Source organism: Tachysurus fulvidraco, chromosome 8 (genome assembly GCF_022655615.1).
Source record: "Tachysurus fulvidraco isolate hzauxx_2018 chromosome 8, HZAU_PFXX_2.0, whole genome shotgun sequence".
In the NCBI taxonomy this organism is placed as follows: domain Eukaryota; kingdom Metazoa; phylum Chordata; class Actinopteri; order Siluriformes; family Bagridae; genus Tachysurus; species Tachysurus fulvidraco.
The window spans coordinates 17,474,485-17,502,320 of record NC_062525.1 but is presented as its reverse complement, the minus strand read 5'-3'; the positions used below and the strand labels follow the sequence as shown (position 1 = coordinate 17,502,320).

Sequence of the window (27,836 nt, the reverse complement as noted above, 5' to 3'; positions counted from 1 at the left end):
TGGCTGTTTACCAACTTAGCTGAATTTGGCTGGAACTAAATTGAATTTGCCATCATGTAAATGTCTGTTTTGCTGTGAAAAAGAATACAAGTATACTACTACTAAGACTATCACACCCACTCCACTCAAAATTCATGAAGGTGTATTGCATGTAATTGAATGTAGGAGCTATATACCATGCAAAACATGTGAAAGATGATCCAAGGGAAAGCTGTATCAATGACATATTGGAAAAATATGAAACTCTGGATGAGCATGAGGCTTTGCCATTTTCTCGTTAATGTAAATCCACAGCTGCGGAATGTCTGTGATTCCTGACATAGCTGCGCAGTACACATACGTGTTGTGTAGAACCCCTCCCTGGCTCCTCTCTCTCTCACAGCAGGATCAGCAAAGCTATTTCTAGTCGATCAGAGCTTTATTGGCTCCTGGGGACTGTGCTGAAAATAGCACAGAGCTTCTCTGACTGACACAGCATTCACAAAGCAGAGGGTGGGGAGGTAAGAAAGACGAACATGACACTGAAGGAGGATGAGGATGCTAGTGGAATTCAAAGTAAGTGCAGGAATGACAAACAGTATGGCTGGAGGGTGATGGTGAACACACACGCTCACTGGTGCACACAATGTGAATGTACTCTATCTGATCTGTTGTAGCTAACGGGACAGCAAATAGCAGCACAGTGTATTGGCTCAGATCATAGACACAGTCAAGCCTTACAGTGCCAAATCTCAGCTGCTGGCATGCTTTCACTGCACACACACCTCCAGCCATACATTTATAGACATACTTACACCTTATGCAAACCTCTGTACTCTGCTTTCCAGGAACAAAGCTATAAGTTACATTTATAGATGAGATAGATTATGACACTGAGAATCAGAGCCACTCTTGAAATAATTTACCAAAAAAATGACACAAGCAGCTATAAATAATTCATTGGTCAGCAGCACAGAGAACAGTGAAAATATCTACACCAGAAGATTGTGGATTTGTTTTCAGTTCTGACAAAAACACTGCCTCCAATTCAAATAACAGGTTTATAACAATAAGAGCATTCGATTACGGTATTATTATTATTAATGAAGTTGTATAGACAATGTTAAACATAAGTTAATAATAATAATAATAATAATAATAATAATAATAATAATAATAATAATAATAATAATAATAATAATAATAACTGTTCAAAGGAAAATGTCCAAGTAGTGGGAAGTGATGTTTAAGCTTTGTTAAGCTGCCACTGTGGGGCCCTTGAGTAAGGCCCTTAACCCTCTCAGCTCCAGGGATGCTGTATCATGGCTAATCCTACACTCTCACCCCAGCTTTCCAACAAGTTGGGATATACAGTGGAAAGACTGTTTTGTGTATGTGACAAATAAATAATTGTTCTCCTTATCGTTAATATGTTGAAGGTTTCTGTAAAGAGGAATTTACATAACATTTATGAAAGGAGTCTCCAATGTTTTATTTTATATGTGATAATTCAGTAGTTAAGTTCAAGACAGGCAGAGAAGATGACTATATATTTTTATAATGTATTTGATTACAGGAACTAACATTTCCTGTTAGTTTATATATTATATTATTATATTATATTATTATAACAGTTTGTGCTAGTCCGTCAGGTCATCATTGGGACTAGTGACAAAACTAATATAACAATGTGTTTAAAGCATTCAGCTGAGAACATGTCGTTCTGAGAAATGGAGGAGGTTTTAATGATATAGAGCTGAAGAAAAGATCTGCTTTCAGGAAGGAAACTCACAGACTTTTTGTTTGGAGCACTACGATTAATACACCGGCAAACATGGTTTCTCAGATTAATATGGCTGCAACTGCAAAAGCTGTAATGATACTTTTAGACAAAAACATAGTTGGATTACAGTTCACATTAATATTCCTTTAACTGACATGATATAACACATTACTTTAACATAAACCACATACTTTAGCAATAATACTGTACATCATGATTAACATTTTAATAATCATGTTTGTACTGTCGCTATATTTACACCTTTTACATTACTTTTGGTTATTTAATGCTGACGTTCTTGGACTGTGAACGTTAAAGATTCTTAAATGGGAAATGTTAATGTAACGTTTGATTCTTTTATATATTCATAGAACTTCACTATAAACAGAGCTGTTTTTCTGAATGGAGGTTGTGTGAGTGGTGATAGGTGAAAGCTGAATGTAGTAAAATGAGAACAGTCTGCTCTCTCTCTCTCTCTCTCTCTCTCTCTGTCTCTCTCTCTCTCTCTCTCTCTCTCTCTCTCTCTCTCTCTCTCTCTCTCTCTCTCTCTCTCTCTCTCTCTCTCTCTCTCTCTCTCTCTCTCGTTTCTTTTTCCCAGAAGGTAATGAACACTCTCTGTACCTGGCAAAGTGCCATTAGAATAAATCTCATGCTCTCTCATACAATCCAGTAGCTCAGGTGGTCAATCCAAGCAATTGTTGAGAAAACAGATGATTATGCCAAGTACTCTTAAAATAAATGAAAAGGCTGGTCAGAGTGCCATTGAGAAACACACCATCGTAGCAATGCGATTGTCATACTATTGGCTGAGGCTGTTGCTAATTAATTCTCACTTCATAAAAGGTTAAAAAACCCTGAAAAGACATGTTAAGGTTATTACAGGGCATTAATGCAGTATTTATGTGAATGACAAGTCATGTTTAAATTATTCAGGTTTCAAGAAGGATTTGTTATATAAGTATTTAATCCATAGGTCATTAAATTAGAGGTAAAACTCCAAAAGCACCTTTTTTTTTTTTCTCAACTCCTTCAACTGCACATTTCTTGCAGTTTTTTGCATTTAAATTCAACTTTTTTTCTTATTCACACAGTAAAAATGATTCAGATTATTACAAAAAAGTATTATTTTTATAATAAATTGTTTGTTATTATTTTTATTAATATTCTGTTTAGCAAAATGATTAAGAATGCAACATCATCGTATGACTGAAGTCTTTCCACATATGACAGCCGTGCACACACTTGAAATCCTAGAGAACCCCAATGCCGAACACCTTTTCCCAGGCTAGATTAGATCTTGTTAGCTATTTAAAAATCCATACCTACACTTGAGCAGATGTACGAACAGAAGGTCTTACCTTTGCAGGTGAAGCACTTGATGTGGAAATGCTTGCTTTGCACACGCAGTACCTCCCCCTTGCATGGCTCCCCGCATTTGTAACACTGGATGACTAGTTTCTCTGGGGGCCGGTGGGCTTCCTGAGGATGGGCCACTGTGGGAGAAAGCACAAAGACAAATCTTTACTTACAGAAAAAGGCTAATGCAAGTACATTAAGTGGCCAGTCATCCAGATGCATAAAATGAACTAAAAGCACGATACTACACCACATAACTAAAAACAAATGTACAGCATAATCGCATTTAGATCAAACTGCAGAGTGTGCAAATATGTCAACGCTCTGTGAAAATGAAAAATGTTACAATACACGGGAACGTCATCGCTACCTCAAATATTAACAGAATTGGATAATTGGGTGACTTTAACTTTTTTCCCCTGAGGCTAGAAAATTGAATTTCCAGCTATTTTGCTGTCATTGTTTATTAAATTTTAGAAATGTCAAGTCACACTACACACTGGTGGTTAATGACTCATATGGAATTAGACTTACAGGGCTTTAATAATTTGTAGTATTTTCAAAGTATTTCTCTTTCTACCTAATGTACTACAGGCAATATTTTCATAGAAAAAAAACTGTGTTATTTTTGTATTAATGTTTTCATCTTTCGATGTAAACAATGACATCAAACCCTTTTGTGTTCTCTGAGTTGCCCCAAGTCATTGTTCACATGCATCTAAAATTTTAAGCCATTACATTTAAAGCTAAAAGGATAAAAGTAAGGTTATCGGAACAAAGGTAAACACATCTCCTACTGAAAGCTGACAGTGTCCTTAATAATTTTATATCACACTCGCAGCAATAAAATAATTCATTTGTTTATCTTGATTGAAATTGTCTGATAATTGGATTTCCGTTCAGACAGTGGAATGGAATAACTGTGTACTGATAAAAGGGTTGAATATAATATACTTTAAGTCTAAAGGACCAAATACAAACTCATCAGACACTAAACAGCTAATTAAAGGTACAGCATGATGCTGGAGTGTTTCTGTACCAGCACAAGCCTACACCACGGGTGACAGCACACTGTGTAGGTGTGAGTGGTGCATCATGTTAGGATGTGTATGATCTGTACGGCTGGTTAGATGAAATGCTCTGTTTATCAGAACCACATGGAGAGTTTTTGACCTCCTTATCCGACTTCCCTCCCACCCAAGTATTTACTCACTTCATACACTGATTTATTGTCTATAAATCTGAACCACTCATCCCAAATGCCACCCGGAGTTCTGTATAAGCTCTGCATAACAGCAGCCAATCACAACTGCACAATAGTACTTGCTTAATTAAAACACACACACACACACACACACACACACACACACACACACACACACACACACACACACACACACACACACACGGATAGAAATAGATCACTAGAGGCTGGTTTTTGCTCCCTGAAATGTACTGAGGCTTGTCACATCATTGGGCTCTTCATCTTTCTTTTTCTATTTCTCTCTGTCTCTTTCTCATTGACAAGCTCACTGACAGTCACTAGGGCCAAAATATTATCTCCACATGCTTCCACTTTGAGCTCCTTCAAAACAGTGCTCAAGCTTTTCAAAGAAAAGCTCTTAAACTGAAGCTCTCTTCAGTCGGTCGTTCTAATTCCGTCTCCATTTGCCAACGCTCCTCACCTTCTCATGATCTCTCATTTACTGTCATTCTTCTCTACCCCATAATATTTGCTACTGCACCAAGTCATCCCTTCTGAATAAGTATCCTCCCTCTTCTCTGTGAGAGTTGATCTGTTCTTCTCAGATCTAATCGTGAGCCACTTGAAAGCTCTGCATGAGATTAGTGTAGGAAAGAATGTGTCAGATTGAGAGCACACTCTTTAGTGGCCAGTCAGGTTACACAAGCCTGCTGCCACAGAGCCGCTCCACTAATTAAACAACTCATTTTAAAAGCCCTGACAGCCATTCCCATGACAAACTGCTCACAAAAACACACATCTGATTCAATTAAAGTGCCTGTTTTGTCTCTCTCTCCATAGTTCTTTCTGCCTATGAGTCGCAGGCTAGGCCGTGAATCCTCAGGAATGCTCCTATTGCAGCACAGAAGGAAGCACAAGGATTTCTCACAGACCAGTGTTCACCGCTGGAGAAAGATGTTGCTATGGCAACCAGATTTAATGTCACGACAATACGGCACAGGGAAAGTTGTATAATGTAACAGGAGAATGAGGCTGCAGTATTTTGTCAGGCTGACACTAAGGAATAGGCAGGTGCATTTATGCTGCATGTTGTTTTTTTCTTTAGCTACAAAGCCACTTTCAGTCCTTACCAAAAAAAGAAATCCTATGCTCAACTAAGCTAAGGACCCAACTGAGAGTGAGATAAAAGGTAGGTAGTAAAAAAAAGGCCTAATTGCAAAATCCCAGTTCATGTCATTAAAAATGTGTCCATGTGGTGAAGCAATACAATTCAAATAAAATGCTTCTGTGAATCACCCATTCATGCCAGATGTTTTACAGATATACTGTGGACAGTTTCTTTAACACGGCAGTTTGTGCTGCAGATTTAGCAGCACTGAGCATCACCCACTTATGCAAATCATCATATGGAGAGGGATCTCCTTGAGCATTATGTGTTACTCATACTGAGTGTGAAGCATAGATGTGGAACACCTCCCATGCCTGACAGGGAACAGAGCCAGATGGTGTGAGAAAAAACACTGTAAGAAGGAACACAGCCTTTTAATCCCCCTGATCTGAGTCATACAAGCTGTGCAGGTATGAACTGAGTAAAGCTAATAAGTGGGTTAATACATCACTTACGATTGCATGGCCAATTTCCTGACACATACTATCAGACACATCATTTTTAGAATTCTAGGATACTTAAGAACATTTTCTAACTCCTAAAAGTACAAAGTATTATTCAGATTGTCAGGGTGTTATTCAGTAACTGCTATGAAGCTAATAGGAAAGACATGTAGTTATTAGAAGAGGTTTCCACACGTGGTTTGCAGCATTACGTAACACTGTGTTCGCAACTCGGTAAAAAGCTGACAGGTCACTGGCCAACAATTTTTTGGTGATGGTATTCTGTCCTTGTATTGTACACACCTAAGCATATGTGTGTAGTGCAGCAGGCAGTGTGATTAGGTATGAGTAAAGTCAAATCACAGCATTAGCACATCTGATCTCTACATTGGACTAAAGGCTGGTCTCTGCACTCATAATAAGCTACTTTGACCTCAGAGGACACAACTACAGTAACTTAATCAAACTGCCAAACTGATTAGATGTAATAGTAATATTTGGGCTAAACAGAAGCCATCGTGAGACCATTCTTTAACAGTATAGGAGGTAAAAGACAAACCTTATTATTGGAATATTATAAAAAAAATTAAAACAAAACTCTATCCATTTTCTGTATCGCTTAGGAGACATCACAGGCGGTGTGTCAACCCATGAAAAGATGCAATCACACACATACACATCATCATTTACAAAAAAGGATCCAATTGGCTTAAAATGCATGTTTTCAGGGGAAACCAAAATACTCAAACCCTTAAAAAAATCCTCAAAGCACAGGGAGAACACAGTGCAGAGGTAGGAATCAAACAACCAACCCTGAAATTGCTAAACCACTGTGTCCCTCCACTTCATGAAACAAACCATAACTAGATGCATTAAATGTGTGCTATAATACAATTAATAAGAATCTTATCAGCACGTAAGCTTAAGTGAAGCTAACAGAAATGAATCGAAGCGAATAACCTTCAAAGTCAATCTTATTAAACAATGAAGATCCCTGAAAAGACAAGATAATGTAAACACAATCAGGCAGAAGAGCATAAAACGGATATGGCCCCTTTATCGGCTGCGCAAGGAGTAAAGTGGGAAAAGGTTTTAAACCGTTAGTAGAGCGATCACTCAGTCGACTGTAATGTCACCTTAACACCTGGACAAAAGACAGTCATAAATACAGCTGTCAAAGTATTGTAAGCTAATCTGCAGCACTGGAGCAATGGACAAGAAGACAAGGTTATAACCATCTGTAGGCTGAATAATAACCTGGATTTATTACACAACAGATTTATTATACAATGGATTTATTACACAATGCAAATCACCAGTTTCGAACACTATATTTCACGTGTTTCACAAATATTATGACTTGTTCTGTTTTGTGTTATCTAGCTCAAGATTATAAAAGTGGTTATTACTGTATGTAATAATACCTGTAACAGCCCACAGAACAAATGCAATTAAAGAGGTGGGCAGCCGGCCTGTTTGTTCTGAGTGATGATTAAAAACTGTAACCTCAAAGCATGGAGGGCAAGAGTCATCTCTCTATTCAAACAATGACACAGGTATAGCAGAAACAACACACATTTAGGTTTTAGTTTGCTATATACAAAGTATTAACTCACTTTCTGGACAGGCAAACATATTATCTTAACTGTTTAATCTTAAAGTCATGAAGCAGTACTGTATTATTGAAAGCTACAGTTTTATCTACGATGGAACACATACGCGTTTATCAGTACTGTGTGTCTTTAACAGGAGTCCAAATGTCCCCTTCGTGCACTCTGATATCACAAGAGTGTGTGGTGCCTGGAAGCTTCTAGATTATGTGTGAGGCTCAAATGCTCTGGCAAATACATGGTTGACCATGAGCTAGTTTATTTACTTCATTCATTCATTCATTCATTCATTCATTCATTCATTCATTCATTCATTCATTCATTCATTTTCTACCGCATTTATCAGAACTACTCAGGTCACGGGGAGCCTGTGCCTATCTCAGGCGTCATCGGGCATCAAGGCAGGATACACCCTGGACGGAGTGCCAACCCATCACAGAGCACACACACACTCTCATTCACTCATGCATTCACACACTACAGACATTTTTTCCAGAGATACCAATCAACCTACCATGCATGTTTTTGGACCGGGGGAGGAAACCGGAGTACCCGGAGGAAACCCCCGAGGCACGGGGAGAACATGCAAACACACACAAGGTGGAGGCGGGAATCGAACCCCCAACCCTGGAGGTGTGAGGCAATCGTGCTAAACACTAAGCCACCGTGCCTTCCCTAGTTTATTTACTTATTTATTTATTTATTTGTTTGTTTGTTTGTTTGTTTGTTGGAAAAAATAAAATTAAGATGAAACATGATTTAAATATACAGTATTTTACTGAATTAGTGAATTCTACCTCATTCTGATTCTCCATCAATCAAATATATACCTTTTATTCATGCAGTGCATGCTGTGAATGCTAATGTACCTGCATGAGCCTCACACACATTTGTATCAAATTGTTGGCAAAACCAGGTATAATTGTGAGTACAAACGTGTGTTAAGTTGAAATACACGCATGTTTGTGCAGTGTGCCTGAAGAATGTGTGTCTGATAGTGTCCAGGTGTTTGCTTGTGTATTAGCTATGATTTTTGGGCTATGATTCAAACATGTAGTATAGTCTCAGCAGCAGACCACTCGTTGCCTGGTTGCCATGGATACCATGATGGGCTAAATACATTATTGAGCCTATTCTCTCTCTCTGTCTCTCTCTCTCACTCACACACACACACACACACACACACACACACACACACACACACACACACACACACACACACACACACATATTCTGCACAAATCATTTAGAAGCGTCTTGTGACTCATGATCTACTTTTGTAGTATTCCTGAATCATCCACTTTGGTGCAGTGTTCCTTCAAAACCCACCCGGGATCCTATCTGCTCCCATCATCCAGCTGTGGCAGGAACGATATACGATGTACGGTAGTGTGTTTCTCTCTGAATTGCATCCTAGCTGTTCAGCCCAACTCAGGTCCCTTTTGTGCATTTTGTAAATAATTCAAGGCTATTTAATTCTTAAATACACTTACACAACGTTCTTTCTGGAAATAGTTGACATCCTACATGTGGAGTGCTTCTTCTATTTATGTTGTTTAAATCATGTGTTTAGAAAGAAGGTATTACAGAGGCATTTGTAAGAAGGACATTAAGTACTTAACAGCTGATTCTGTTCTACTTGCTAGTGTAAAATCACACAGCAGAGATTGCTGAGATTTGTACCAGTCCCCATTGACAGACACACACATATGGTTGTGAAAGGTTCTGCATACAGTAGACTTCAGTATACATACAGACACAGCCAAATGCATGCACACTTAAATCTATCCCTGGTAAACCCTTCCTTAGCTGTGAATTTTAAGACCAGTTGATACTGAGACACAATTATATCCACAACAGTATCATATTGACGGCCACAAATTACAATAACAATAATACATAAAAGCATCCTCATCAAAGCCATGTGTGTACAGACGCTCTCTCAAATTCCAGCATCCTACACACACACACACACACACACACACACACACACACACACACACACACACACACACACACACACACACACACACACACACACGCTAAACACACCCACTCTCCTCAGACAGGAAGTATCTTCTGCATAATCACATATCACATTCTCTCTGGACTGCAAAAAAAACTGTTTGTACACCATGCCAACTACCTTTCTCCTTCACCATGACCATTGGCTCCTTCTGGGGCTTGAGAGAGGAGAGCTGCTTCTGCTGCTGCTTTCTGCCTTCACTGGGTCTTCCCGCACTCTCTACCTCTCAGCCCAAAGAAGAGGAAGAGAGAGAGAGAGAGAGAGAGAGAGAGAGAGAGAGAGAGAGACAATATAAGAAAAGAAATAAAAGAAGGCAGAGGAACTGACAGAGAAAGAGAGAGAGAGGAAGAGGGAGAGCGAGAGAGAGAGAGAGAGGGAGAGAGAGAGAGAGAGAGAGAGAGAGAGAGAGAGAGAGAGAGAGAGAGAGAGAGAGGGAGAGCTAGTCCTGTCAAACTAGGCAGCCAGTCGGCACTGTGTAACTGCTCTTTTGGTCTCCGTTTCTTGAGCCTTCCCCTTTTCTGACCGTGTGTGTGTGCGTGAGAGTGTGTGTGTGTTTGAGGACTCTTCCGTCGCTGTGCTGAAATAACCAGGTTGCAGCTGCTGTGTGTGACAAATGCAGATTCCATAGTCATAATCCCTCCCAGTTAGAGACACCACCTTAAATTCTTCAAAAGGACTGAAAGGGGAGGGCAGTGTGCAGCACATGTGACTCTATTTTATATTCACTGCTACTCTCTCTCTCTCTCTCTCTCTCTCTCTCTCTCTCGCTCTCTCTCACTCACTCTCTCATTGTTTCACCCTCTGTGTGTTTGTATTTCTATCTGTTTCTCTCAGCTGCTCTTTTTTTCCATCATTGTTCAGCGCAGCTTCTAGTTTGCTTTACATCCATCATCTGCAGGCAGACTAGTGTCTTTTTCACCAAACTATGTACCCTGTCAGCTTTTACACACTTTTCTACAAAACAACCACCATTCAAACACCAGTTGTTCAGTAAATTATTGGATAACAGTGGATATGCTCATATTCCCTCAGAAAAAAAAATCTTCGTACTTAAATACATACAGTAGGACCATCTGTGCTATAGCGATACACTGAGTAGTTTTTAAAACTGCCAGAGCCTGGTCTGGTCTATTGTGGTACCGTGGCAGTAGATTATAGGATTACTGGTGGTACAATTGAGTTTGCAAGTCGATTGAGAGGTGTTATTAATACCCGACCGCTGTGCTGTGCATCTCTAAGGAAGAATTGTGTGCTGAGGGAATTAGGCAGCTTTGAGGAATTATGAATAGAGTATATAAGATGGGGAAGATTCCTGCTCCCAACATCTCTGTCTATGTTAATCCTTTTCCACTTTGCCAGGGTAAATTTGTGTTATTTCTGAGCCTGCAGATTTGTTCAGTCCCAGCATCACAATGACACCAAAGGCTTGGGCTGGCATCATTCCCATGACAACAACATGAAATGACTGTTTTTAGGACTTTCAATAAAGTCCAGGTGGAATGGATAGGGATGTGAAAAATAATATTAAAAATGGATTACCCACTCACTCACTCATGCTTTATCATGTGCTGGTTCACAAAGGATCTGGAGCCTATCCTGGAAACACCAGACAAGTTGTGGGAATGTGGCCTTGATGGCAGTCCATTACAGAGCACCATTAAATTCACTTCAATTCAGTTTTATTTGTTTAAGCACTTTTAACAATGGACATGGTCAAAAAGCAGCTTTATAGAAATGCACGGTGTATATAGTGGGGTAAAAGTGGAGAACTGAAAAAGTAGGCTAGACAGAAGGTGCACAGAAACTGCACATATAGTCAGCCGACGCCAGGGTCAAACCCAGGACGACGGAGTTGAGTTGGAAAAGGCTCTCTTTCTGAGAGTTCTAATTCAATTGAATTTAAATTTATACGTATAGAGCTTTTAACAGTGGACATTGTCTCGAAGCATCTTTACAGAATATAAGAAATATAATACAAAAATTCAAGATGAATATTAGATATCTTTAGATGTGTTTGTATTTATTCCCAATGAGCAAGCCTGAGGTGACTGAGGTGACTGTGGCAATGAAAAAGTCCCTTAGATGGTAATGGAAGAAACCTTAAGAGGACCCTGACTCAAAGGGGAACCTCATCCTCATTTGGGTGACACCGGAGGGTGTGATTTTATATATATATATATATATATATATATATATATATATATATATATATATATATATATATATATATATATATTGTATAACAGCAGTCTCGAGTGTGTTATTCCACTTGTACCACTGTGATTTGCCAATGATTGAATTTCTAAATAAATGTCAGATTATACTTTTTTTTTAAATCATTATATTTTAGAACATAAACATCTAGGAGACAAGTGAGTTCTTGTCTTTTAACAGTAAGTTTAGTCATATAAGTGCCTGTGAATGAGCTGTTCCAACAGAAACAGTAATTAAAACAAGTGTATTATTATAGACCTTTCATTTATTTCCATTGGAGAACTGTAAGTACTGTAGGTGAAAAGTCCTACCTCAGATTATTCAGTGGTTCTCATCATAACCGTGAAAATGCAGGCAACGTAATGAAGGTTTGCTAGTGTACAGAATGTGCATCAGCCCTTTCAACTGGTCAGTGAATATGAGGTGCATCTTTACTGAGAAAGCATAAAGTCAGAGCTAATACACAGCAACTGAAGTATACTTCAAACCAGGAGTATCTGAAGGTAGAGGAGATGAGCTGAATTTCAAACAGCAGATTCACACTGCGCGCGTGTGTGTGTGTGTGTGCGTGTGACTCAGGTTATATAGAAGTCGCCACTGTATGCATTTTACATCAAATCCTGACTATGCCTTCTGTGTAAAATACAGTGTAATATAATATAAAAATAAAATGGCAAATTAAGTATTATATCATTTTTTAAAAAGGGATATCATTTGCAAATGTATTTGCCCTGTTATTTCTGTACTTTATGTTTAATTTTTTTTTCTGTAGTAAAACAAAGATGGCACGCAGTTATAACAAAGGAAGCGAATAGAAAAGAAAAGCTCGAAAATGTTTGCAGTGAAATTCAACTTAGACAAAAGGGCTTTAAAAATGACAAACAACCACTTTAACCACTTACTGTAGATGCTGCTATTTGACTCAGCAAATGAAGATTTCTTACTCTTAGCCATCTGGTTTTAGTGTCAGTAAAACCTAAACTCAATAATACACAGAGGGGTTCTTCATCAGTCTTCTCTCAGAAGTCTCCTTTGAATGGTAGACTGTTGATTTAGTCATTGCAGGGACTCTGCTCTGCTGGTAAATGATTGATCGGTTGAATGGAGACATGAGCGCAGTAATGTGCCGGTTCCTTTCTATGATCATGCTTCACTGGAGAGCATTGCGTCAAACAGTAACAAAAAACAGGCCAGTGCATCCATGTGAGAGAGATTGAGAGACACTGCAGTGCTCTAATCATGTGTCACTACAGAGTTGTACACTACAAAGCTTTCACTGGACTACAGCTAAGAATTCTTTTTCAAAAATGTTTATGAAGAAAGCCGGCCGAGAGATGGAAAATGCAGACTGAGAAAGCAAAGGTATTGCATCATGCTGTATCTCGTTCGGGTTGGACATCCTTTCGGCTTTACGGCTCCAGCGCCTTGAGTTTGAGTTACTGTCAGTGTAGAGTTTCAGATGTTCTCCATGTGTCTGTGTGCATTTCCTCTTAAAACACAGCATTAGGTTGTCTGGCAGCTTGAAAATTGCCTCCAGGTTTAAATGAGTGTTTGAACGAGTGTGTGAATGTTTTGTATGGTGTCCTGCAATGGACTGGCTTTCCATCCAGGCAGCAGAAGAAACAATCAACCAAGGAGTCGGGAGACTAGTTTGAATAAACTAAACAGGATACAGGATTTGTGTTGTCGATCCACTCAAGATGGCAGCGTGAACAGACGCAGCGTCCACTCTCTCCCCAGCATCACCGTTCAATCGAGCATTTTCGAGTGCTTTTTGTTCACTTTCATGTTCCTTTCATGATAAGAGAAAAGAGAAACGGTATTTTGATTCTTCTGTATGTCTTTACATACTGTATGGTGGCATTGATAATTAAACCTTGAACCTTGAACCGTTTTTTTATTAATAGGTAAAGATATCTCATATCTCTAAAATATTTTGTTTTCCTACCTGGCCACAATCACAAGCTTTCACTTCTCCATATCACCATAGAAAAAAACAAACAATAAACAAGTATCCAAGCTAAAACACCAGGTGACACGCAGCACTACGTCTCAAAAGATATTATTCAGTACGTTCAGCATTCTAGCGCACCGTTTAGCTGCCACACAACAACACAGAGCTCAACATCACCAGCTGCGGTGAGCAAGACCATATTTCTCACACAACATCCGCTGATGTGATATAAAACAAAGCTCTTCTTCAGCAAAAAAGAAAAAGTTTAAATAAAGCTGTGATCGTCATGTTTGAACTTTTCTAATAAGTGAAACTGAAACATAACGATCTGTAAACTAATCATTGCAAAGCTATTTTTGTTTTTGTGTACATTGAACACAAAGCCATTTTACATTTAATAGATTTAAATAAACAAAAAAAGGGTGTTGTGTGTAAAACATTCCCTCACACACCAAAGTTCACTTTAATACAATTAACTGAATGAATAATTAGAAATAATTTAATAGTTACTCCTAATATCTAAAAATAATAATATCTTACTAAAAATCCACATTTAACCCAACTGTATAATTAGTGGCACTGATGACACAGGATAAACTCATGGATCTATTCAAACAACACAGTTAGTTTGGTTAAAAAAATTAGTTAAACCATTTTTTTCCTGCTGCTCACGTGATATTTTTCATTTTCATTCTATGGACAATTTTGTGCTGTTCTATTCTGTCACAATGTACAAAATAATTTAGTCAATTTGTTATGAAAGAAAAACAATAGGAATTGTGCAATTAATGTAAAAAAAAACCTGCAATATTAAATTAATAATACTAAAGTTACACACTGATTGCTAATTTCATTTTTTTGCCTGGAACAAAAAAATGTGTTTGTGTCAAAATCGTAGCACCAAAAAATTATTAAAGATGAAGTGTATACATATATAACATCGCTTTCTTTTTGGGATAATGCACATTTCTCATTTTCCATATGTAAGCTTTCTTACCAGCTCCTACATCAGAAGATGGCATCCTCTCCAGGATCAGGTACTCTCTAGGGTCAAGGAAGGGCAGTTGTTCCATCATTGACTGTTTGGGAATGAGGTAAAGCACCTCGGCCACGTTTCCATCCTCGATGATTGACATGCGGCGCACAGAGTTCTTGTGCTTGACCTGGTCGTGAATAATGATGTCATCGCTGTGGCTCGAACCGCACAGCTTGCCCAGGGAGCTCAGTTTGGGCATGTTGAGGTCTTCTACCAAATGATGCAGATTATACACTAGTGGGTAAAGGGAACTACCACACAGCACTCAGATACAATTCACTACACCGGGACAACAGAGTCTGAGGAGGGCAGATCCACGTGTGGTGGATGTAGTGCTTCTCCTCGGAAAGCAGAAAAGCAGCTCTGAGCTGCTACCCTGAGCTTATTCCTGGATGCTATAAGCAGCTTATGGCTGATATATTTTTAGTGACTGTTTTCCCTTGAGGGCTAAAAGAGCACCTGGGCCAGCCCGAGTCATGATTGATGATTTGGTGTCCACAGACACAGCAACACAAGCAGCACTGCTCTGAGATAGACACATAAACACCTTCTTTGATTAGGGGACTCTTTAAGAATTTTACAATGTCGTGTATTACAACGTCATTTTCCTTGATCACTCATTCATTATAATATTACTATAGACAAAGCCACAAGTTGTCCAAACACTGTTAAACAGTGCAATCCGATTCAAATACTTGTGTATATGGCTAATTATTTCCTATTTACTGGATTATTGCGTGAAGTCTTTTCAAGCCAATTGAGCTATCAATCTGATTACTAACAGATTATTTGGTTGTATACAAAAAGCCCCTATTGTGTTACAACTCAAAATATATACTGCATTTTTTGACTTTCCTTCGCCATACAGTACAAGATTTAATTGGAAAAAATATTCAATAAAACACAGTGTTCCTCTGTGTTTATACTCCAGAAAGTATCCACATTTAACTTGGAACTTTACCAAGACGGCCACCTTGACCCTGGGTCATTAAGCACCACGGCGGAGCTGCTGTACAGTTTGTGTGAACAACCTCATTTAAAATAGACTCCTTTATGTGGGTATGATTTGTGCGAGGCCCATATCATAGACACATAAATCATAAAAACCTTTTCTTCAGCAAAAACTAGACGACATTTAATAGTTAAAACAATTCACCTAGAGACCTTATTCATCTGGCTCATTAAACTGCTCATATAATAATGGTCTTCTCAGCAGGATTGGTGCAATATCTTTTCCACTGTGCACAGGAAATCATACAGGGCTTAACAACATTGTACATTAGTTGTACATTGGTACAACGACTTAACACACACACACACACACACACACACACACACACACACACACACACACACACACACACACACACACACACACCCCTAATGATTCTGGGAAACACAGTCCAGATAGTATGATGTCACAGAAAGTCATTTTATCCTGACGTAAGCCAAACTGTACAAATATTCCAAAATATGAAATCCAGTAGAAATCCTAAATCCGATACAGAAATAATCCCAGACATGTTTAAGGTTAACAGAGGGGATCTATAAACCTAAACTTTTACTACAGTAACATGTTTAGCTATTTACTAGATGCCTGTCTTTACCAACATGCCTATTATCCTATATGGCTTCCCCACTGCTGTGTATCTCTAATGTAAGTGATAATGACTTTGGAATCTCGAACCGTATTCCTGCTTCACTGAACTGTACAGACCTACGGCACGGACACAGAAACAGTGTGACTCATAATGAAGCTTGATCACAGACTATTACCCAGGTAACCTTTTTTCCAGACGACTCACAAGGTGACACCATCTGGATCGTGTAGAATCACTGACCTGGACACCAGGTGGTCCTGTTAGCTCTGTCATTTACAAGCATCCGAATCAGATACAAATGTAATAAAAGCTCTGAATACATGTGAAATATTTGAATAATTGAATATGGAAAAACACATTTGAGCTCATTGATGCTACAACCTTTATTTATAGCATGCATTTTAAATAGTCTGGATGACCACTGAACACACACACACACACACACACACACACACACACACACACACACACACACACACATGACTTGAATACCACACACAATAAGGGAACAGCAAGTGTGTCCTCTTGACATTTTGATATGTTGAGTCATTTAGTTACTGACCACTGAACGCAAGCATCGTAAAGTATTCCGTTCCACTGACCCCCACCCTGAGAGTCCCTGACACACAAAGTTAAACAAACACAAAAGTATGGGAGTTATTTCGAGGAGAGGTGTCGAATCGTCTAACTTATTTTTACAAACACAACCACAGTCGTGAGTACTTACTGTAGTTTTACTAACTGATCCTGCCTTACTCAAGGTCTTTTTTTTTCTTTTTATATCTAGGCCAATATTCACAATCCTCAACTCCTAAAAACATGCATTTTATATAGTGACAAGACACGAATTAAAATAGGACCAGGCTGCTTAGTTGACACAAAGGAAAACATGAAACATGATCTGAACAGCGATCAATGAAACATGCAGCCTGAATTCATTTATAGACAGTGATATTAATGCATCCATCCATCCAGTATCATCGTCTCCACTCACAAGAGAAACAACAAACCTTTTTTAAAACTGGTCCACAAGTGTTAGAACCCGAACCGTTGCATAACCATATGTGGGAGTTTCCTAAGGCACAGTGTAAAAATAATAACACCCACGCAGTTTTACCTGTCTTTGAGAACATCCAATACCAACCGATCCACAGCATCTATATACAGCACAGATCACACTGTCTATCATAGACAATAACTACAGGCGAGATGATGGATACAGGGTTTTATTGCATTTAGCATTTTGTTGTGTTGGAATAATGAGCAGTCAAACTTTTATTTAGTTGCATTCACCAGTAAAATATTTGCTTTCTCCAATTTATATTTATCCAATTTATTTATAAATTATTATCCGATATTATGATTTAGGAGTGAAAATGTTAATATATAAGGATAGTCTTTAGACCCTGCATGTCTTTTTTTCAACTGATCAAATTTTTTCCATGAGCTTAGTGGTTAGCACATTTGCTTCTCACCTCCAGATTTAGAGGGTTGATTCATTAACATTTACATTTTAGCATTTGGCAGATTTATCCAGAGCCACTGACTTTATCTCATGTTTATACAACTGAGGATTAAGGGCCTTGCTCAGGTGCACAACAGCGGGATCACACTCTCAATCTTCTGACTGGTAGCCCGACACCTTAACCACTAGTCTAGCACATGCCCCTGCCTCTGCTCGGTGTCCACAGCGTTTACGCTGACTGGATTTAGGCTCCTCGTGACCATGTGTAGGATGGAGGTATTTTGTTACAGATACACAGAATTTGGGTTTATAATAAATTACCGGCATTTTTCAGTGAAAATGTGTGGAACCATTTGAGATTAATCCTCGACACAAACCAGCACCGTCACAATGCCGATGGGAAATCGCTATGTATTATAATTCTGATATCTGCAAGGTCAGCATGATCAAGCAGCTAACACAGCAGTGTTCTCCACAGCCTGTTCTTACTGTATGTACTCAGACTGTGTATTTTGATAGATAGCACTTCCATTGTGCCATCGGGTCCTCCCTCATTTTTCCTATCCACATACATGAATCTGGTCTAATGTCCTTTACAGCAGGTCATTATTTTAATGTTTACACACATATGCATGAAAAGCTGTGTTTGTGAGGAGCCTAAGTTAAGCTGTCACACAATGATGTGCAGTTCTCCTTTTCTGGACAACCTTTGTAACCTGTCACACTATAAAGGAGCTACAAAAACAGAATCCAGATATTCTCAAGCCAAGACACATTGCTTCATGAAGATGAGCAAAATACTGTTATATAACATGATCTATACTGCAAACTCCACACATCATATGCAGTCACTATTTCAATGTAGGGGGTCTAAAATTCTACACCAGAGAGAACAGTGTTATCTCCAGTGTTATTTCCAAAAGTCAATTTTAAAGGATACACTTAATGTCAATCCTGCTCCTGTTTCTGAAATTCCTTTCTCTTTACCTTAAGGACAAGAAAAGCGATGGCCTTTCTGATGTCTAATCCTGTCTGATACAGACTTAAGATATGTTTAAGAGAGACAGCAGCGGCATCCTCCAGCAGACTCATGCCCATGCCCCCTGGTGGTGTTTGATAGCAGTGATTACGGATTCAATACACAGAACCTTTTAAGATTTCATTTTAAATAATATTAAAATATTAAAGCTCTGTTAATTCGCCATTAACTCACCGATTGCTAAAAACATATCAGAGACTCGCATCCACTATCAGATATGTAACCGCTCCAACTCTGTGTAACGTTCTGTTGTGGGATGTTACGCAGATGTGATTTGTGTTTGCTAGTTCACGTACAGGGTCTGTGCTGCTGAGTCGATCAAAATCACACTACTTGGTTGTCTTGGCAACATGCGGTATCCGGTGACTACACAGAAAACGAGGAAACTGAAATGAAAACATAGATAACACTTCTGTTTACCTTTCTACTAACCCCTTCTGATAAAAGTGACCCATTCCTTTGGAGGAGGCCCAACTGTGCACCTGTGAATGTGCAGTGAATATGAGTTTATTTCAAGGTCAGAAACAAATAAATAAAAAAATAAATAGAAATACGATTCCTATCTACTGTGTAGGAATGTTGTTTATATTCAATACATATTAAATAACAGTTCTACTAAAGTTTTCTTTTTTTAAATTTGTGAGCACAGTGATTTATACCATGGCATGGAGGCCTAGTACTGTAGTTAGTATGTTTGCCTTGGACTTGTATGACACACCAAATAGCGTGACTGATATATCTGAATTTGTCATGATATCTTGGACTATATAATACCAGGGAGTCATTTTCGCAGGCTTTGTTTTTTCTCGTACGTAGTGTCTTTGTTGATTCACACGTGTGATTGTGCCTGCGATGGCACCCTGTCCAGCGGGGACACGCTCCAGGTTAGGTAGGATCAGCAGTATAGAAAATGAATAAATGAATGTATATATTTAAAAAAAAAAATACAAACTTTAATCTTTAAATTGAATTAAATAATGGCACTTGTCATAGCTGATGATGGCTCTTATTTTGTGATCTCTGCAGGACAAGTATAGTAAAATATATTTCACTCAGACTTTGCACACCATGTTGTAAACTGTCAGCCATATCCCGAGGCTAATATCTGAAATCTTCATGTGTATGTTTTTTTTTTCTGAAAACATGACCCAATTCAATATCCCTAATGGAATTTAAATCAACAAGAATGTTGCATGGTGAAAGACCATGAGTCGAGGGAATATGAGACAGACACGAAGAATAAGAGAGAGAGAGAGAGAGAGAGAGAGAGAGAGAGAGAGAGAGAGAGAGAGAGAGAGAGAGAGATTGAGAGAGAGAGAGAGAGAGAGAGAGACAGAGTGTGAGAGATTGAGAGAGAGAGAGAGAGAGATTGAGAGAAAGAGAGAGAGAGAGAGAAAGAGAGAGAGAGAAAGAAATTGAGATTGAGAGAGATTGAGAGAGAGAGAGACAGAGTGAGAGAGATTGAGAGAGAGAGAGACAGAGTGAGAGAGAGAGAGAGAGAGAGAGAGAGAGAGAGAGAGAGAGAGAGAGAGAGCGAGCTAGAGAGAGAGAAAACATTAATCTATGTTGGGAAATCTAGAGCAAGAAGCCTGCGTCATTTAGGTACATTGCAATAACTCCCTTTCTCCCCAGTCTGCTTACTCTGAGGGGCCTGAATGGTGTGATTCCTATCATTCCCATGATCTCTACAACACACACACTCACGAACACAGCTGTGTACTCCCTACACATATGTAAAGTGTTTGCACATCAGGGACCAGATTCAGTTTGCTCATCAGGAACTACAGAGTAGCTGGTGGAGCACCACATCTGCTCTGAGGTCAACATAGGCGCATTTACACACATACAAAAGACAGAGAATGAGCACACAACATGCACTTTAGGACACAGTTCTGTAATTCTTATCATGCAAATACAAACTGTTTTCAGTCTAGTGGAAAAATAACAAAATATCCTGTCTGCAATCTTAAGCTAACAGCCCCACCAATGCGCACCGGGAGCCCTGCTTTGCCTCAGAGCTGAGAAAATCTCAAGCAAATTCTTTCTTAATGTTGTCATTGTTTCCACTTATTTTTTTCTCTTGCATTTTCTGTAAGCCTGGTTCAAATTAGAAAGTTAGACCCCTACTAACTTAGATTTGTACCCCATAACCGATACCATATGCTAGCATTTTTGCCTGGTAGCCTCGTTTATTGGTTAGAAAACCTTCATGTGAAAATGTTATGACCCTTAAGAAAGATCCTTTAGAGAAGAAGCAGCAACCTCTATCCGAGTTGTGTTGTGTTATGGTACTGGGTGATCTTGCTCAAAAAAAAAGTAAATAAACGTAAATAAACCGGAATGCAAATTTAGCAGTGTAGTGGCTGTGAATCTTTGGGAAAAGTATGTGTTATCCTATGTTTAATTCAAAGAGGTCAGAGACCATTCTTCATTCCTTTTCAGCTGCTGACTTCCAACTAAAATGAGCAACTGTCAAGATATGTGAGGGTCCAGTGATGCGATAAAGTATGGAGAAGTTTAACATTATGCAAATGCGATTTAGTTCAAGTACCAATGGGAGTGACGACACTAGAGTTCACGTTATTATCTATGGCAAAGAGCCCACACTGCTTCTCCTTCATCTCCTATGTGTCATCGGGCATCAAGGCAGGATACACCCTGGACGGAGTGCCAACCCATCGCAGGGCACACACACACTCTCATTCACTCACACACTCACACACTGCGGACAATTTTCCAGAGATGCCAATCAACCTACCATGCATGTCTTTGGACCGGGGGAGGAAACCGGGGTACCCAGAGAAAACCGAACTGTTTATGCATTTAATTCAACCGAACTGTTAGAAATGCAAAAACGATCAAGCTTAACTGTGATTTCATCATGATTTCATAACATAAAGCTTGAAACAAATGTGTGCAATATGTAATATAGTTACGATATGCTTCGATAATCTGCTAACAATGCTAGTATGAAACCTAGCATATAACAAGTACACCAAACAACCAATTGTCACAGTTTTAACTAGCTTCAGATGCTTTCTATTGCTACTAAAGTTTCTCATTGGAACACTGAGCGGTGTGCAGCCACAAGCGACAACATTAGCGGTCACCACACACTCACAAGAGACAGACTACAAGTGACATGAGACTTGTTACTGGCTATAGTGAATGTAGAGTAATGATGTGTTTTCACTTGATAGTCTATGAACCAAAGAGGCTTACCAGTATTGAGTTAAGGGCAGATTTTACAAGTGAGCTATTAGGCAATCAGTCACCAATAGGGATGTGTTTGTGTGAAAGAGAGAGAGAGAGAGAGAGAGAGAGAGAGAGAGAGAGAGAGAGAGAGAGAGAGAGAGAGAGAGAGAGAAAGAGAGGTTGAATATCTCAGAGTTAGTAACACTTTAACCACAAAGGCATTAAAATTAATGTCAGCCAGCAGCAATGGTCTTGTCCCATGAGCACAGTCAGATTCTTTCCTTTGACCCAGTGCGATTGAACCCACTTTGTAACTCATTTTCTCTTCCATAAGCCCTGTTTGGTGTCACAGCCACAACCGATACACATGCCTACCCACAACACGAATTGCACACAAGCCTCAGTGTAATAAACTCCATCGCGGGCTCCACTCACCTGTTCTGAACATCTGCTTTGTGCAGTTATCATTTAATGTAAACCGATGTATTTAGCATTTATACATGTTAGAATCTCAAAGATATCAAATAAACTTAATAGATTTCTGTTTTCATTTTTCTGGCCCAAAAATTAGCTCAGCATTTTTAGTTTTAGCTGATGAACAGAGCTGAGCTTTTTCCTTAAAACATAAACCATGGGGCATAAAACTGAAACTAAATATTCTTCAGGGTTTTTCTTATGATGTTGCAATTCACCTCCCAAGTTGAACAGGGTTGTAAAACTACAAATTTTGTCTCTAGGTTCTCGCTATAAAAAGCCAAAAAAAACAATATTTGCCCAATGTGCCATTAGACTAGCTGAAATCATTGTCCAAACACAAATCCACCATCCTGACCAAAGGAAGAGAACTGTCTGATTGTTCCATGTAGAAGAAACCAGATACAACAACCCAGAGCAGAAGGATGGCTGACCACAGCTTTACGCTGGGGAAAACAGACACGGCCAGAAATATGTACACATGAAGACACTGAGCTGAACAGAAGAGCTGTGAGTCCATTCAGTTGTTGTTGCTAAGGCCCTTTAAAGTTGTTATTCATTTAATTGCACCTTACTGAAGAATAATTAATGTGATTGCAGGCTCTTTCTCTGACAGGAGGCTTTAGAAGAGGCAATTAAGTCCCCATACTGTCGTGACCATGTGTACACCAGTTCCTATCAAGAATTCACTAGTAACAGTATTGCTGTTTTTCCCCAGTATGCTCCACAATTAAAGATTACAAGTCTTGCCATTCTAAACCAAATCTGGCTTTAATTTGCCTAGAATGGAGGCTTGCCAGTGTACACACAACATTCCAAGGCTGCTGAAAGAGTTTTATTGTGATGTTACTGGAATAATGATCAAACCAGTTATAGACAGGCGGTTGGCAAACTCCGTCGTCTACTTTTAGTTGCAGTGAAACATTTCATGGGAAAAATTAGCTGCTGCTTATTTTTGATTTTCACCCAGTGTGATCATCTCCAATATTCATTTCCCTCCACATATAATGACAATACTGGTCAGAAAGGAAAAAAACAGCCACTACAACGTGTGATGAAAATGACTTTAATATGAAACTTAATGCTAGATTATAACACTCCTGAATAAAAATGACACCCAGAGGTCTGCAAGGCATCATAGACTCCCTGCTGTAGATGAATTTTATGTAAAGTCTCTACTGTTTATATTATATTTCACATTCACTTTAAATGTCACGTCACTTTTTTTCCAGTTTGTCTTCGATGTACATCTCAGGACAGTTAGAAACAAGAACAGAAATGATGCGAGGTTAAATGAAGGGCATGCAGGCTGATGTCAAACAGCAAGAAGAACAAATTCTTGAATGAATGATAATCGTAGAGTCTGAAAATTCTGAATCATACATCTCTCTCTCTCTCTCTCTCTCTCTCTCTCTCTCTCTCTCTGTCACTCTCTCTCTGTCTCTCTCTCTCACACACACACACCCACACCACACACACACCAACAATCAAGTGAAGTAAAACAATAAATAAGAACTGACAGACTAGGTAATACAGGGAAGTTATAAAGTTAAGGGTCAAAAGGTTTATAGTCTGTGATTACTCCATGGTCACTGTACAGTACATGAGAAAGTGACTCTTTGTTATAGTAAAGGGTCAGCAGGTTTGCTCACATCCCATTCTACAATAACAGAGGAAATAATTGGGGCAAAATTTGTCCGACCGCCAAAAAAAAAGGCTGCTGTTTCCCTGCAGGACTTCAAGCAGATTCTTGCCTGTGTGGCGATAAGGGAAAGGAAACTGAACACCAGAGCACACTGGAATATGTAGCCCCAAACCATTACAACACACTGTGAGATAAACTGTGAAATGAAGCAGAGCATTTTATTTTCAGCGTGCAAGCAGCTCTGGAGCCTGACGCTGAAGCATGTTTGTTGTTACGGCAGTTTTTTAGCACAGAAACACAAAATCAGCAGCCTGAAGGGAACACAGGAGTGTGTGCTCAGCTAGAATCAAAATGATGTGTTCTATCCGTTGTACACCTGCTTGTACATAAAAACATATATCTTATCTTAGTCTTTCTATATCTGTTTATCCATAAATAATATATGCAAAGTGACCTATCAGATGGAAGAGCAAAGTGCTGTTAGCTTTGTATAGTGACCGTTTGAACGACAGATAAATAGACAGACAGACAGACAGACAGACAGACAGACAGACAGACAGACAGACAGACAGACACACAGATAGATAGATAGATAGATAGATAGATAGATAGATAGATAGATAGATAGATAGATAGATAGATAGATAAATAGATAGATAGATAGATAGATAGATAGATAGATAGATAGATAGATAGATAGATAGATAGATAGATAGATAGATAGATAGAGACTGTGAAATGACTTGAGCATAAGCTCTTGAAAATACCCGTAAAAAATCCCATTCTTCCTTCCCACTGGCTTTCATGCTACAGAGCTCAATCATCAGTGACATTTATAGCAGCGTCTGTGTGTGTGAAGTAGGTCATACTGTCGAGTCTGAAAGTCTGGTCCAATCTGAGGTTATGACAAAAATCATACACACACACACTGTACATCACACAGGACCTGCACAGAACCTCGGAACAGTATAAGGAGGAACTGTAAGGTAAGTAACACAGCAGCTGACAGGTGAAAAATGAGAGTTGTGCAAAGGGACTAAAAATACAGGAATCTGGAGACGAAACAGTGGAAACTTCAGTGAGCTAATGCAAGAGTGAGCTCGGTATTTGTTTATTTGCCTTATTTTTTAACCTGACTTACTTGCCAACACACAGTAAATTCATCTATCTATATATTTTCTCATCTTATGCAGGATAGCCTAGACTCTAGATTCTATCCCAGTCAGGGGGCAACCTGGATAGAGTGTTAGACCACCACAGGGCACAAAACAGTAGATCCAACTAGAATGTACATTTCCTGAAGAAAATGTGAATGGTGCTTGCACGTGGCAAATCCCGGAGGCTAGTCGAGACGAGCATGTGACGTCATCTGAATACTCTTGAGGTAGTTTTCCTCATTGTGCTGAGTGTTTTGATATATCACATGTCAATGTTGTGCTAATATTTTATTTTCACGTTACATCACATGACATCACGTGACGTCATCGGAATACCCGTGAGGAAGTTCCCCTCATTGTTGTGAGTGTTTTGATATGTCACATGTCCATGTTGTAAAAGGTTTTTTGATTTTGCATATTTTGGGGGCGGGGCTGTAGCACAACCGGAAGGCCAGTCGGTGCACCAATGTAAAATTTTGTTCTGAGTATCACCCTAAAGGAGCCGGACGAGTTTGGTGTAGATAGTTCGAGTACCGGTACTCGGATCGCTTATAAAAGTCATAGCACCTCTCCTCAATGAGCCGGTCAATTTGACACGTCATTCATGAGTCTAGGACAAAAGCTGCGGGAGAAGTTACGTGCCGAAGTTTTGTCCGGCACAATAGTAATAATGCTGCTTTGCAAGCACCATTAATTAGTTTGTTTTGTTTTAATTCATAATTTTCATTAATTTCTTATTTTGCTACATTTCTCCCATTTTACTGTTGCTAGTTGTTACACAATTCTTGCTACGTCTACCTGACCGGAAAAAATAGGCATTTTTAGTGCTTATATTCTGAATTTTTGTAAATCACAATTTAAGTGTTTAAGCTGCAGTTGTTTTTTTTCTTTCATGGTTAACTCTATATACAGTGCAGTTAACAACAGACTTTACTATGTGGTAGATTTCGTGTGTCCCATTGCTTCCTGCTCAGTATTCGTAGGAAAGGTGATTCAGACCAAGATAAAAAATTGTGTAATGGATAAATGAACTGAAATTTGTGTGTACACAGTGTAGCCACTGTATTCCATCATCGTTTTATTATTGTTTTTATTACAGGTGTATTATTAGTTTAGTATAGTTATAGCCCTCTCATCCATATAAATTTAGCACAACATGGACATGTGACATATCAAAACACTCAGCACGATGAGGGGAACTTGCCACGTGCAAGCACATTCACATTTTCTTTAGGAAATGTACCGTTCTAGTTTTAGTTTTAACTATTCATGGAAGATAGAACACCCACCTGTACATTTCTGGCATTTAGAATACACCCTTATGTAGAGTGACTTACATTTTATTACTGAATAAAGGTTAAGGGCCTCACTCAGGGGCCCAACAGCGGTGGACCTGGGACTTGAACCCACGACTTTCTGATCAGTACTCCAACACCTTAACCACTGGCTACTACATCCATTATATACCTCTATATACTTAAGTTAAAATAAACCCATCATTATTTAGGGTCACTCTAAACAAAAGAAAATTAAGCATTAGATCTTAACAACAGAGCAAATTCTCAAGCCACTGTACCACTAAGGGTCCCTCATTGGTTCTTTCTTCTCTTCCACATCTCTGTTTCTCTGTGGCTTGAATGCAGTGAGAAGAATGTAATAGATTCTGGCCTACAGAGATAGGAAGAGGTACAGTAGTTTGTGGTAAGACCAAGCCTGATTAAGCTCAAACAACAGCAATGCTGATTTTATTGACCTCAAACCTCACCAGTCAGCATTATTGCCTCATGGCAAGCAGTAGACTAGATATGCACCAAATCTGGCACAGCTTCAACTGATACACTTGTCAGTATGCATTACAGGTGAGAACAAGCCAATAAATTCTGTAAACAGAGGAGTGTTGCTGTTTACCTTAAAATGGTAATTTAAGCTCTAGGAAACAGTGGATGCTAATGAAAATAAATTGTAAAAAAAAAAATCAGGAAAATATGTGTACACTGTTTAAATCTCCAAATAATGATGGCTTTCTTTATGGATGTTGTTAGAGTAGATTTGGTTTTCAGATCTTCACACTAACTGAATCTGACAGCCTACACTGGGCTTCCTTGTGGGTTGACACCAATCCAAGTTCAAATGGGAAAAAAGAGAGGAGGACATTAAGTGTGATCTTGGGGTGGTGGTGGTGGTTGTGGTGAAAGATTAGATTAGATTAGATTAGATTAGATTAGTTTAGAAAGAAAGAGATGATATATAATTAAATAAATAGCTTGTAAAGAAATAGGAAGTGTATATATTTGTCAGGTATTTTACTAAACAGTTCAATTTGTTTTGAGGTTTGCCATTTGTAATCAGGCCTGACTATCCAGTCGACTCATGAAATCCCACAATGCATTTAATGTCCAATACAAATGCCCAAATGATGTGTACTAGGGTGTACAGAACAGCCATAATTCCCACCTTTCTATAAGAGAATAGAGTCAGACAGCAGTT

General features: G+C 38.9%; 1 protein-coding gene across 25 annotated transcripts in view; it reads right to left on the bottom strand.

Moving 5' to 3' along the window:
- The window catches only part of ablim1b (actin binding LIM protein 1b), a 57,688-nt gene that overhangs the window by 27,836 nt on the left and 2,016 nt on the right, over positions 1-27,836 (bottom strand). For 18 of the 25 annotated variants that reach the window (XM_047817334.1, XM_047817341.1, XM_027140543.2 and 15 more), the window contains exons 2-3: positions 14,735-14,983; positions 3,121-3,255 (exon numbers count right to left, since the gene is read on the bottom strand). In XM_047817334.1, coding sequence (XP_047673290.1) covers positions 3,121-3,255; positions 14,735-14,983 — 384 coding nt within the window. Of the gene's footprint in view, positions 1-3,120; positions 3,256-9,689; positions 10,169-14,734; positions 14,984-27,836 lie in introns of those variants that run through there. The other 7 variants (XM_027140542.2, XM_047817342.1, XM_047817335.1 and 4 more) reach the window with 6 other exon arrangements.